The 12,731-nt window shown below is 46.0% G+C and overlaps 2 protein-coding genes across 2 annotated transcripts; both read right to left on the bottom strand.

Annotated features, from left to right (window-relative positions):
- Positions 1-469: 469 nt before the first annotated feature.
- Positions 470-9,236, bottom strand: LOC135390022 (uncharacterized). The gene is made up of 2 exons (XM_064620045.1): positions 8,584-9,236; positions 470-2,372 (listed from the first exon to the last, which is right to left on the bottom strand). Exons 1-2 carry the CDS (start codon positions 9,172-9,174, stop codon positions 2,370-2,372), a joined length of 594 nt encoding a protein of 197 aa, XP_064476115.1. The 5' UTR covers positions 9,175-9,236; the 3' UTR covers positions 470-2,369.
- LOC135390021 (uncharacterized protein K02A2.6-like) lies at positions 4,973-6,366 on the bottom strand. Its single transcript, XM_064620043.1, has one exon. The coding sequence runs from the start codon at positions 6,364-6,366 to the stop codon at positions 5,122-5,124; it is 1,245 nt and encodes a 414-aa protein (XP_064476113.1). The 3' UTR covers positions 4,973-5,121.
- Positions 9,237-12,731: the final 3,495 nt, after the last annotated feature.

Below are 12,731 nucleotides of genomic sequence, written 5' to 3'. Positions count from 1 at the left end.
GAAGAAGCGTCGCAAAGGTACTTCCAGATATGTCTATATCTCTCTGCGCCCATTCATTGGTTATACAACGCTATGCTCGGGACACAAGAAAAGAAGCCGCGAAACCTAAGGAAATCGCATGAAAACGTGGTAACTATCTGGATGGACAGGTGGTTTGAAAGAGGCGCGAACATGCCACAGATAATTGCTGTGGAACGAGCGCTGGACCAGACAAAACCTACCAGCGGTCAGTTGTAGCGGTTACCAGAACTTCCTGCCGCATGCGGCGGACTCGAGGTTCATGCTTCGACTCTTGACAATATGAACGTCCCAACATTATGCGTTTATGCAACACATGACATATATGATGCAGTGATTCATCGAAATGGCTCAAAAGCGATATTTGCATTGTTGGTTCTACCGTGTAACACCCTGTTTACACCCTCATAACTGCAGTCACACACTGAACTCTTTTACACACTTTTCAGTGTAAGGTGGGTGCACCGTAACTCACACCCTTATGAGTGTAAACCCTTGTAAGTATAATGAAATACACCTACCTCTCAGTGTGTATTTCACAACACACACGCACTTCTGAAAGGACGTAAAAATAACAGCTTTATTTTGAGAGGAATCTATTTCATCTATTCCAACAGTTGGTCTACAGACGGGCGTGGAGTGAAATGTGAATATGGATTAGATGATGAGAAGTGTCGTGAGAAGGACATAACATCTACTTAGCGGGTGTGCGGCTTGTTGGTCTACACTGGTAATTGGACGATACCCTATATCTGAAATTGATTCAATTTTTGGTGTGGTGTAACGTGTGCAGCTTTGGTTCCATAGTGAGTGTATCATGCATATCAGCCAAAGTAAATGCATAACATGAACATGCAATGCATTGTGTTCTGCCAATATAGCAACTATGAACTGGTGGCATACTGGACCAATATGCGGTCTGATATACGGATAAGGATATAAGCGCTTGAATTTAGAGAAAAAAATTGAAACACCACATAAATGGGATGACGAACCAAAAGCTCACTTAGAATGGCATTTCCTTTCTAAGAGCAAAACAGATACTATATACATTGCCTGTGTTGCGAGCGTCTGCAAATTCGATATAGCCTTGCTCGCATTCCAGTCAAAACCAAAGGTGAGATGTCTAAGTTCAATTTGATTATCAAAAAAAAGAAAAAGAAAAAAATGAATTGACGAATTGCTTGGTGCATGAACTCACCATCGAGATAACGTTTCTGTTTCTTACTTGTTTTGGTATGAGGGAAAATTAAGGCTCAGTATACCCGCGATTCATATTCTATGACAATGTTAAACATTTTACAATAAGGCAAAACACCCTTAAACCATTGCACCCTTATTACACCCTTAGCACACCCTTCCCCCCAATGTAGATGTAAACACCGAATTCCCACCCATCTATGAGAGGATCAGCTTCGAAGGGGTGTAATATGAGCATGATCTATAGGTGTATATTGCAAAATACACCCCTCTTACACTAAGGGTGTTAGGTATGACGAATCCGATTTACACTTAAACTGGTGTAAAAAGTTTAGTGTGTACACCCAACATTGAGGGTGCAACTGTTACACTCAGTAATACACTCAGAAGGGTGCTACTTGTAACACACCCAAAGAGCACTCGAAAGGGTGTCAAAAATTGTGCTTGTTTGTTTGCTTAAGTGTCCCGCAAAAGGGGATCAGCCCACAAAGCGGACACGTCCTTCTGTGAGGGTGTATTCTATTGTCGGCGACTTTACGTGAGTACATGTTACACTCAGAAGGGTGCTAGTTTTGACTACTAGTTATGGGTGTAAAAAAAATTACCGTATACGGCAAAATTAACAAGAGTGTTGACATTTCAGCGGTGTATTGTCATCAAGCAGGAGAGCTACCTATGGTGGTAGACTCCTTTGCACAAAGAGGAATACTGAAAGCGCGCTATTCTGAATGTCAGGATGACAACGCTCCTAATGGAGCTGTTTGTATTACAGCGTGTATATTCTATTGTATTGTATTGTGTGCATTGTCATCAAGCAGGAGAGCTACCTTGTATCGCCAACTGTAGGATGGGACAGGCGTTAGCTTGCCCACATCACGGTTCAAAAATAGACCACGAAACACCAGCCGCCTGAGATTCCTCAGAGGGCTACCTATTGAGGTACTGTGTATGTTTTTTAGCGAAGGCTCCACTTTCTTCCAAGTGAAGACGACATGTTGATTTCCGATGAGGTTCAAATGTTGTCATCATGACATCACGATGCGGTTTTTAGGGTGAGTCTGTGTCTGGCGGTCAGGTGCAGCGCCTGAAGTACAGGAGGGATGTCCTCGAATTTTCGCTAGCTGATTCCATGCAGTAGGCTGTTGCGGGGATCACTTGAACATAGAAAGAAGAAAGAGGAAATATACTACGATCTCATACACTCATTTCTTGACGTCGGTATGCGTGCTCTTGTGTCTTCAGAGCCTTACGGAACTGATGCCATTGCAATCCATTTGTCTCACATTGTCGCAAACTCCCAAAATACCATTGTTGTATGTGACGCTGAAGTATCAGATAATCATGCCCAGCAATTCGGGACAAAACGTAAAGCAGGCTTCAGCTGATACTGCTCCCATAGAAGCCATGTATTAGGAATAGAAAAGCGCGTGTAGCACGTTCCTTTGTTACCGCTTTGCATTCGTTCTCTAGTGGGACGTTCTCTGTGTCATAGCGAAACATATGGTGCAAGTTTCGTTAACGAATATTGGGGTCTTCGAGGTTCCATTTTGGTTCCAAATTTCTGACCTGTAAAGTAGGCTTCACCAGATGCACTGAAGCGCTGGTTGAAGCCCTCTACCTGGTGAGTTAGCGCAAATACTCCATGTACTTTGCAAGAAACGCGTGAGCAATTGAATGCTCTGTACGGCATCTCAAACACTCTGCAAGACAGACAAGTTCGCATAATTTGTTGCGCATGCAAACAAGAAAAAAAAATCTCTTGCTCTCACGAGGCTCTTGCTTCGATGCACGGAGCTTGTGAGGAGGTCTTAGGCCAGTGGCGCGCGCAGGCAAAGAATATCGTGGTATGAGCAGTGGTAAACAAGCACAGAGGCTGATATTAGAGCAACTTTTGCGGTGCGCTCGCACCTTCTGTGGTGCGATCGTACCGTTTCTTTTGTTGTGGGGTAGCAGAATTCGCTTGCGCGAATTCAACCTACCCTTGTTATTTAACCAACCAACAACAACAAGTTGATTCCTTTCGCATGGTAATAAGCAGGCATCATCTACCTACCGCCGCGGGATGCGCGTATTGAAAATCAAAGAGCGCGTGTAGTGTTGTTTTTGTTATGGTGATGCTTGTAAATGCATACTTGTGGGTGAATATGGTCAGGCTCTTTTGGGGTCTCTCCTGCGTCGACTCCTTCTCAATGTGGCTTTCACCCCACAATTCAAGTGCATGATCAAGTGCTGGCACACAAGCCTCTGCTTAACGTGCGGTGTCGTTGTGAACTCTCAGCACATTCTTATGGAATGTGCACTCTACTGCCCGCAAAGAACATACTGTGTGATGAGGTAGCCCCTATCAACAAGAGACCACTCAATTTAGCTGCATTCATTGTCCCCATGAAGATCCTGTGCTCCACTCCATCTCGGGTTCTTCACCTGGTCATGGACTTCCCGTCTTCCATTGAATGGACGCTCTCATTCTTTCTCGTATTTTCATCCTTCCTTCGTCAGCTTCATATAATGTTCCTCGTGCAATGGGTTAGGGTACTAAACCACCGCGGTGAAACACCCCATCTCATCGTCATCATCTATTGTTGGTTTGTTGAGGGAGCTTCACTTGGGAGCCCCAATGTGTGTGTGTGTGGGGGGAGGGAGGATTTTCTCTGCATACTTCCGCATATACTTCGCGTGCTCAACATTCCGCTTGCATGGATTCGAAATAAGGAACAGATCCAATGCTCCTACAACCCGAAGTCCTGAATAGACTGTGAAAAGAAGAATGAAAATCAGGTGAGAAGATGGTGATATTCAGAGAGCGAGTGTAACATCCCCTTTCTTTTTCTTTTTTTCTGCCAATAAATCCCCCCCCCCCCCCCCCCCGCAACGAATATCTGTTTTCAAAGTCCCGAACGTACACACTCATCCTGGCCTCCTTTAATGTTCTCTATGATTAGTCCTCCAAGGAGCCATATTTGCGTATGAATGTCTTTATGTTTGCGCTACTTGGCTACATTCTCCCGTCTAATTTTGTTCAAGCCAGACATTCTGCTGCTGCACGAAAAAGAAAAGAAACGGAAGAAGCAAAGCTTTTCAGACATAGTATGCGGAAGCAGAATTGGCACAAGCGGAAGACCAGCTGTCCAGCACCGGATCAGAATCCGTAAAAGTGAAGCACAATTCACTTTGTTGAGTATGAGGTCATCGTAGTGCAGCGCACAGTTCAAGCAATTCCAAACAGTTCTAGCAATTCGTCGAAACATTTATCTACATAGAGGTGACATCACGGGCTTTTACAGCACCCTGCTGTGTGTGATCAAGAAACTCCAAGAGCGTATACAACGTGTTGCGATAGAACCGTGTCACCTTTGGTTCACCAGTAAAATATCAATGAGAAAACATACAACGCCCTCGTACATTTATCGCTTATCGGTGCTTCAGAGAGATGTAAGAGGGAAGCAACGCTGCCTCTGAGACACCCAAAGCGCATAATGTCTTCTCTTTTTATCTTCAGATTGATCGAATCACAGTTAAAGCACACGGGTATCAAGCAATGGAAGCTATGTGAGCACCTGCTGTACAATGCCTGCGATCTGTTTATCAGCATCGTGATAATACCATGTAAAGGTTTTGTTATGTCCGCCCAAGGAAAGCACAACGACTGCCTCCGATGCCGAACAAGAACGAAGTGTGTGTGTTTATTATCAGCTGAACACTTAAGTACAAGACGGGATACGCCCCCTTGTTCCTTATCAGTGGAACCAACAAGGGTTTAGACAACCTTGCCTGACAACAAACGCGCGGTACAACATTCCTCCCGCACAAGTTTTCAATTACAAAAACACAATATACTATCGAGTACAGAAATGAAACATGCATACAAAGCACCAGAAACAGTTGGAAGGTTCGCATGCAAGCTTACATACGTTCTCCAAGCGCTTCGTACGTAAGCCTGTCAGGTGGCCTTGCCACTCTTTTACTTCGCCTAAGTTCCTCGTCGGGAACACTTTCGACACTAGAACTGTCCCCACTGGGTATTGGCGAAGTCTCTGGCACGTCAAAGTATTCGTTGTCGGAAGATTCTGAAGTCTCCGCCGATTGCTGCTGGGAACTGTCGTCCGAACCTGCAACAGCTCCAGTCCTTGACCTGAGATGGTCACTGTGCACGAAGCGAACCTTTCCGAGAACACGTACCAAGAAAGTTACCTCACTGATCACTTTGATCACTTTTCCTGGTGACCAATTAACATCCTCTCCCCTGACATTCTTAACCCAGATGAGACTTCCAACCTGGAACGTTCGTGGGTGAGAGCGTCGTTTATCTGCGTACATTTTCATCCGGTTTTGCTTTGCACGACGTGCATGGTCGTAGCCAGGCTTCAGTAGAGAGAGACGGGTCCTGGGCAGCCGTCCCAAGAAGAGTTCAGCAGGCGTCTTCTCGGTCGTTGCATGAGGTGTCGTGCGATACTGAAACAGAAAATTCGAAAGTTTAAGCTGCATGCTTCTTTTCTTGTTATCGCTTTTGTCTTCTTCCAGCTGCTTTAGAAGAGATTTCTTCAGTGTTTGGACCGCGCGCTCCGCAAGTCCGTTCGAAGCAGCGTGATATGGCGGTGTTGTGGTGTGGATGACGCCATTCTCTTCCATGAAGTTACGAAATTCTTCGGACACGAATTGGGGACCATTGTCCGTTACAGCTTCTTCTGGCAATCCGAATTGGGCAAAAATGGTTCGCAGTTCTTCGACTGTCCTCTGGGCTGTTGTCGTGGGCATCATGATCACCTCCATCCATTTGGAATAGTCATCAACGACAATCAAGAAATTCGTCCCATCTTTTTGAGCGAAGTCTAGATGCACTCTCTGAAATACTCGGGTCGAAGACGGCCACGGCTGTAATGGTGGAAGGGGCGCACTGTTCTGAACGCACTGGCACACGTGACAGTTACGAACAACATTTTCAACGTCGGTATCCAAACAAGGCCACCATACGTTTTGTCTACTCAACATCTTCATTTTCACCATTCCCGGATGGCTTTCGTGCAGAAGCCCAACGACTACTTCACGCAGGCTCTGTGGTATTACCACCCTGGCTCCCCACACCAGACAAGTCGTGGTCTGTAGAAAGGGAGTCCCGTCTTTGAAAGTAGGGTTGCAGCGCTGGATCATCCACCTTCTTTGGCCATCCCCTTTTTGTAATTTCGATGACTCTTGGCAATACAGGATCCTTCCTGGTTCCTTGCTGTACTGTCCAATTATTGAGAGGGACTTGTTGCAACGGCGAGAAATACTTCAAGGTGTCTTCTTCCTCCGGTATTGTAGGAAGTGGGAGTCTTGATAACGCGTCGGCGTCTTCGATGTGACTTCCTTTCTTGTACACAATATCATAGTTATATTCCGCAAGTAGAAGTCGCCAACGTTCAATCCGCGCGGCAGCCACGCCGGTTGACTTGTGTCCCAATTTTAGAAGCGATGTTAGCGGGTAGTGATCTGTTACGAGGGAAAACTTTTTCCCGAAGAGGTACTTGTGAAACTTTTTCACAGCAATCACTATCGTGAGTGCCTCTCTTTCGATTTGTGAGTAGTTTTGTTCCGTGCTTGTCAAAGTCCTTGAAGCAAGCTCTATTGGTCGCCACACTCCTTTAGTTACTTCCTGCGATATCACTGCGCCCAGCCCGTACTGTGAAGCGTCACAGGTCACCTGAACAGGCTTACTCGAACAATACAAAGCAAGTACACTTGCACTGCATAACAAACTTTTTGCTTTCTGAAAACTGGACACACAGTCTTTACTCCAAATCCAAGAAGCATCTTTCTCAAGCAGCTTATACAATGGTTTCAAATGGGTAGCTAGGTTCGGAAGAAATCGTGCATACATATTTAGCATACCCAAAAAACTGCGTAGTTCAGTAACATTAGAAGGTGCAGGAGCCTCTGTAATCGCTTTCACATTATCTGGCGAAGGGCGCAACCCATCTTTATCAAGAACAAAACCTAGATACTTAACTTCTTCCACAAAGAACTTGCTCTTATCAACATTAAGTTGCACAGAATGTTTAGCAAGTCTGTCCAATACTAGTTTCACATTTTGAAAGCACTCGTCATAGTCTACACCTCCAATTAACAAATCATCGATGTAGCACGCAACCTTAGGTAGCCCGTGCAAGATTTTATCCATTGTGGCCTGAAAAATTGCAGGCGCACTGGACACCCCGTAAGGTAGACACGTGAATTCAAACAAACCCAAGTGGGTATTCACTGTGAGAACTTTCCTAGCCTGCTCAATTAGCTTAAGCTGTAAATACGCAGAGCGCAAGTCAAGAACAGTGAAAACACAACATCCCGTGAAAGTAGCGAAAAGTTCGTCTGTACGTGGAAGCGGGTACTGCTCAGTGCGAAGATTCGGGTTAACAGAAACACTGTAGTCCCCACAAATTCTTATCTTGCCTCCTGGCTTTGGTACAACAACAAGCGGGGTTGCCCAGTCACTTGTTTTGACTGGTGTCAGTACCCCTTCTTCCACCATGTGCGTCAGTTCTTTTTCTACTGCCTCACGAAAAGCAAATGGGACATTGCGATGTTTACAAAATACCGGCAACACGTTATCTTTAAAAACAAGACTTGCAGTGAAACCCTCTATTGCACTTTTCCCTTTGTTGAACACAGCAGGGAACATAGCCTTAAGTGCCTGCAACGTCTTGCCTTGTGACGAATTGTAAAACACTGATTGCCAGTCAAGTTTCAACTGCTTGAGCCAATTCCTGCCCAACAAAGCTGGAAGCTTTACAGTGCATTGTTTCACCACAACCAGAGGCAATACTTCCGTGCCTCGCTTACTTTCAACAGATACGTCAGTCACTCCGACGATAGGAACCTTATCTCCCGTGAACGTTTGTAACACAAGGTCACAGTGTTTCATCGTACCAGCCCAAGCAGCAAAATGTACTGAAAGTCGAGTGCAATAGGGGTGGACGGGTAGGTGGATGGCCTTGAACAGGCTCGAGAAACTAAAGAACATTGATAAGACACATACCGTCCACCCCTATTGCACTCGACTTTCAGTACATTGTGCTGCTTGGGAGAAGGCTGCAACTGCCAGTACATTTGCTCCGGCATAAGCGTTACCGCTGAACCCGTATCAATCTCAAACTCCACTTCTTTACTTTCGACTTTCAGCATTGATTTTACTGGTGGTATGCCAGTCACCGAATTACAACGAACAATGCTAACATCTTGTTTTCTCCTTTGTGGTCTACCAGAAGCTTGCCCCGTAACACATTTCCTTTTAACTTGGCCTTTTTTTCCACACTTAAAACACTTTGCACCTATAAACGGACATTTCTGAGGCGTGTGAGCCGAAGAACCACATCGAAAACAGGGGCCTACCGTTTGTTTTCGCGGCGCAAAGTCCTGTCGTGAGCTGCGTAGACGGTGCACGTCCTCTGTCGTAGACGCCGACGAATGTTGAAGCACTTTCGATTGCTGCCCTGCCAGTTCCTTGGCTAGGGCCACTCTGTAGACGTCCTCAAATTTGGTCGTTCCGTCCAGCTCCAGGAGAGATTGCTGAATATCGTGTAGACGGCATCCGGCCACGAACCTGTCGCGTAGAGATTCGTCGAGAAACGACCCGAATTCGCAGATGTGGGCTAATCTCTTCAGGGCAACTGCGAAGTCGGCCAAGCTTTCTCCCTCCTGTTGGTACCTCCTGTGGAACCGGGTGCGTTCAGCGATGAGAGACCTCGACGGCAAGTAGTGTTTCTTAAGAGCTGCCGTCAACTGGTCGAACGTCCTAGTTGCGGGAAGGTCCGGCACCAGCAAATTCTTCAGGGTCTTGTAGGCAGTCGTGCCAAGATAATTTAAAAACGTCGCCGCTTTGTTTTCCGCTTTGACATCGTTAACACTGGCATAAATCTGGAATCGTTCCAGATATTCCTCAAAGGATTCTTCCTGGGGCCTGAACTCATGAAACCTCGGCATTGTGATCCCATCCGTCGTCGCCAATGTTATGTCCGCCCAAGGAAAGCACAACGACTGCCTCCGATGCCGAACAAGAACGAAGTGTGTGTGTTTATTATCAGCTGAACACTTAAGTACAAGACGGGATACGCCCCCTTGTTCCTTATCAGTGGAACCAACAAGTGTTTAGACAACCTTGCCTGACAACAAACGCGCGGTACAACAGGTTTATTTTAAGCTCTGTACAAAGAGCGGCTGGAACTTCCGAGCATATTGCATGATAAGCCAATCGCCCTGTTTCTTTGAAGCGGGTGGCATCACACTGCTAAGCTTGGATATGAGAATTTATTTATCGTATCGTTTTCGTAGAGTTCTTCCGATGTACTAAAACTCGCTATTAGCGAGGTTTAGCGAGAATTCTTCCGGTGTACTAAAACACACGATAACACGCGTTTTAGTGCATCGTACGCTATCGCCTTTGCATACGTAAGGGATAGTGTGGTGGTCCTGCGCAGCTCTCTAATGCGCGAAGCTCTGTTTTCCTCATGCGCAGAACCAACAACGCTATCCTTTACGTGCGCAAAGGAGATACCGTACGATGCACTAAAGCTCACTATCGGATAGTTTTAGTGCACCGTACGCTATCGCCTTTGCGTATGTAACTGATAGCGTTGTTGGTTCTGTGCACGCGTAAAACATAAAGCGAGCTACAGAATATACGCAGCCAGAGTCAAGGGACGACAAACCCGCAACAACTGCATGCTTACTAACAACTGACATAATTTCATGCAACAGAAAACAAGGAAAACACAAGCGGAAGTGATAGGAAAAACTGGCTTGTTAGTCACTATCTTCCTCTTCGGTGGTCTAACAGCACCTGTCGTACAGGTAGCTAATCTCTTGTGGCGATTAGTCAATTGACCACCGAACAGGAAGGTAATGACTAAGAAGACAACTTTTCTTGTCACTTCTCTTTGGGTTTTACTCGTTTTCTGTTGCATTAAATTCGGTTAGTAAGCAGTTCTTGCGTGAAGTCTGTCGTCCCTTGTCTCTAGCTGCGTATCTTCTACAGCGTTATGTTCCAGCAAAAGAGAGCTTCGCGCAGTGCGCATAACCACCACGCTATCCCTTTGCACTAAAACTAGCTATTGGGGACTCCGGTAAATAAGGTATTTTTTACATTGACGCTTGAATGAATGATAACGAAAAGTAAAGTCAGCAAAAGGAAAAAAAGAGCATATAGTGCTGTTTTTGACACCCGGAGAAGTTGGCTAATTCGATTACGAACAGCTGAAGAAATATGTCTTCCACATAACACGAACCGCAATTTACCTGCCGAAGCGTGATGTAGAGTACGATCATGGCTTTTCGCTTTTATTTCTTTTTTTTACGTGCGAGTGATCTGAAGCAGTCAGCACCGCATTATTGAGACTCCTCAGTTTGCACTTTGGTTTGATTAGGTAGGAAAACACAGAAATTTCAGTATGCAGAAGGCCACTAAGACAGAAAATTACAAAAAGTTTCAACAAGAAATGCAGCGGCGGCTCAAGGGCTGTTGCTCAACACACATCGTAATATTTGCCTGAGCTTCCTGATGTCCTTCGAGGTGTCACTATGACACCTCGCCTGATTTGCGTCGAGCTCCGCGCGCAGTTCAGCGTACGTCATTGAACCTACGGATATGTGGTTCCATCAACCTGAAGATAAGAAAAAAAAAACGAAATAAGAAAAACGATATTGTGCGATTTGGGGGCGTCAGAGGCAGCGTTGCTTCCCAAGCAGCACAATGTACTGAAAGGCGAGTGCAATAGGGGTGGACAGTATGTGTCTTATCAATGTTCTGTAGTTTCATGGATCTGTTCAAGGCCTTTCACCTACCCATCCACCCCTATTGCACTCGACTTTCAGTGCATTTTGCTGCTTGGGTTCCCTCTTAGGTGTCTCTGAAGTAGCGATAAGCGATAATTCTACCAGGGCGTTGTATGTTTTCTGATTGATATTTTACTGGTGAAGTAAAGATAACGTGGTTCGCTCACAACACGTTGCATACACTCGTGGAGCTTCTTCATCGCATACAGCAGGATGCTGTAAAAGCGTCATGATGTTACCTTTATGTGCGGAAATGTTTAAACGAAAATTGCTGGAACTGTGCGCTGCAGTGCGATACTCAGCAAAGCGAATTGACGTTCATTTTTACGAATTGTGCTCCGCTGCTGGACAGTTAGTTGGTTTTCCGCTTGATGTGCAGCTTAGGACACCAGTTCACGGCACACCGTGGTGTTGCATTTCTCCATTGGAGCGACAGCCCAGCAACAAACCAGAGCGGACGCACACACACACTCAGAGAATAGCTGGTCACCCGTTTCTTATTCGATCTCTTCCTGATAGTTAGCAGAGCGCCGCTCCGATGAAGAAATACGTCAGCGCCGTGTTCCGTAAACGTTTATCCCAAGCTGTACCACTAGACCTCCCGCAGCGGCACGTCATACCAAGATATCATGAAACTGGGAAAGAGTGGATCTTTGGCAAAGCAAGCACACGTGGTTGTCGCCGTCGTTTAACGTCGTGGTTTTCGCGTTTTGGTGAGGTGAGGTCAGGGTAGTTCTGCCTCGCACATGAAGTTTTCCTTGGTATCTCCTTCTTGCAATGCCATCCATTATCGGAAACAACTCATGTGGTCGGCAGCTGCCAACCCACGTCGCTTTATTTTGCCAACGACGGTCGCGACATTTGGCAGTGTGACGTAGACTGTTCGCAAACAGCGGGTAGTCTATTGCGCACATTCTATGTACGAAATGCTCTGCTTCTTTCTTTTCTTTTGCGGGTAGCAGGAGAATTCCCACCTTGTACAAAGAGAGACGCGATGATAAACACTGGACGACAAAGGACACAAACAATTGCTCTTTTTTAAGTTCAGTGTTAGCGCCGCGAAGCAAATGTAGCTATGAGCGGCGTACAGACGTGGACAGATGCAGAGAGGACAGCAGGGAGGACAGGGGGTTAGTATGCGTCTTCGGCAGATTTCAGCGAGAACTGTGCAGACATTCGTCTGGAAAGTCTGCCCGAAAAGCCAGAGAGAACCTCAGACAACACAGCCGGTGCCAGGACTCGAACCCGCGTCATCTCCCAGTCTCTGCGTGGAAATGAGTAATTCTAACCACTATGCCACGGTAGCTAGCACAGAAATATATATTGGGTAATGGGGCAAAATGAGACAGAAATTTGCAATTTAACGTGAAATTTTTATTTTTCGTGTTTTTCAAGAAAACTAGCCATAGACCAAGAGCAGCATTCAGGGACACCCCCTCTGAAACCCGGCTTGACCTGATAGCAGAGGGCTACGCAAGGAAGCTAAGTTTACAGGGTGGTGCGTGAGTACGTGAGGAGGAACAGACCTGGGCAGGGAAAGGAGGACATATCTGAGGCGAACAATTCCCTTTTCGCGCCCCGACCTGATGACAACACCGATAACACGCCCGGGAGCATTCGCATAAGATAAAGAATAAGACGTGATGTATAACTGTGGGAACGAGCATGAGACTTTCCAGATATCGGGAGATTGCCGGATGAAATTGGCA

The sequence above is a fragment of the Ornithodoros turicata genome, chromosome 3 (genome assembly GCF_037126465.1).
Source record: "Ornithodoros turicata isolate Travis chromosome 3, ASM3712646v1, whole genome shotgun sequence".
Lineage (NCBI taxonomy): Eukaryota > Metazoa > Arthropoda > Arachnida > Ixodida > Argasidae > Ornithodoros > Ornithodoros turicata.
This window is presented reverse-complemented; position numbering and strand designations above follow the sequence as displayed.

Excerpts from the sequence above, each read along its gene's own strand:
- LOC135390021 (XM_064620043.1), bottom strand. The coding sequence starts at position 6,366 with ATGATCCAGCGCTGCAACCCTACTTTCAAAGACGGGACTCCCTTTCTA.
- LOC135390022 (XM_064620045.1), bottom strand. The coding sequence starts at position 9,174 with ATGCCGAGGTTTCATGAGTTCAGGCCCCAGGAAGAATCCTTTGAGGAA.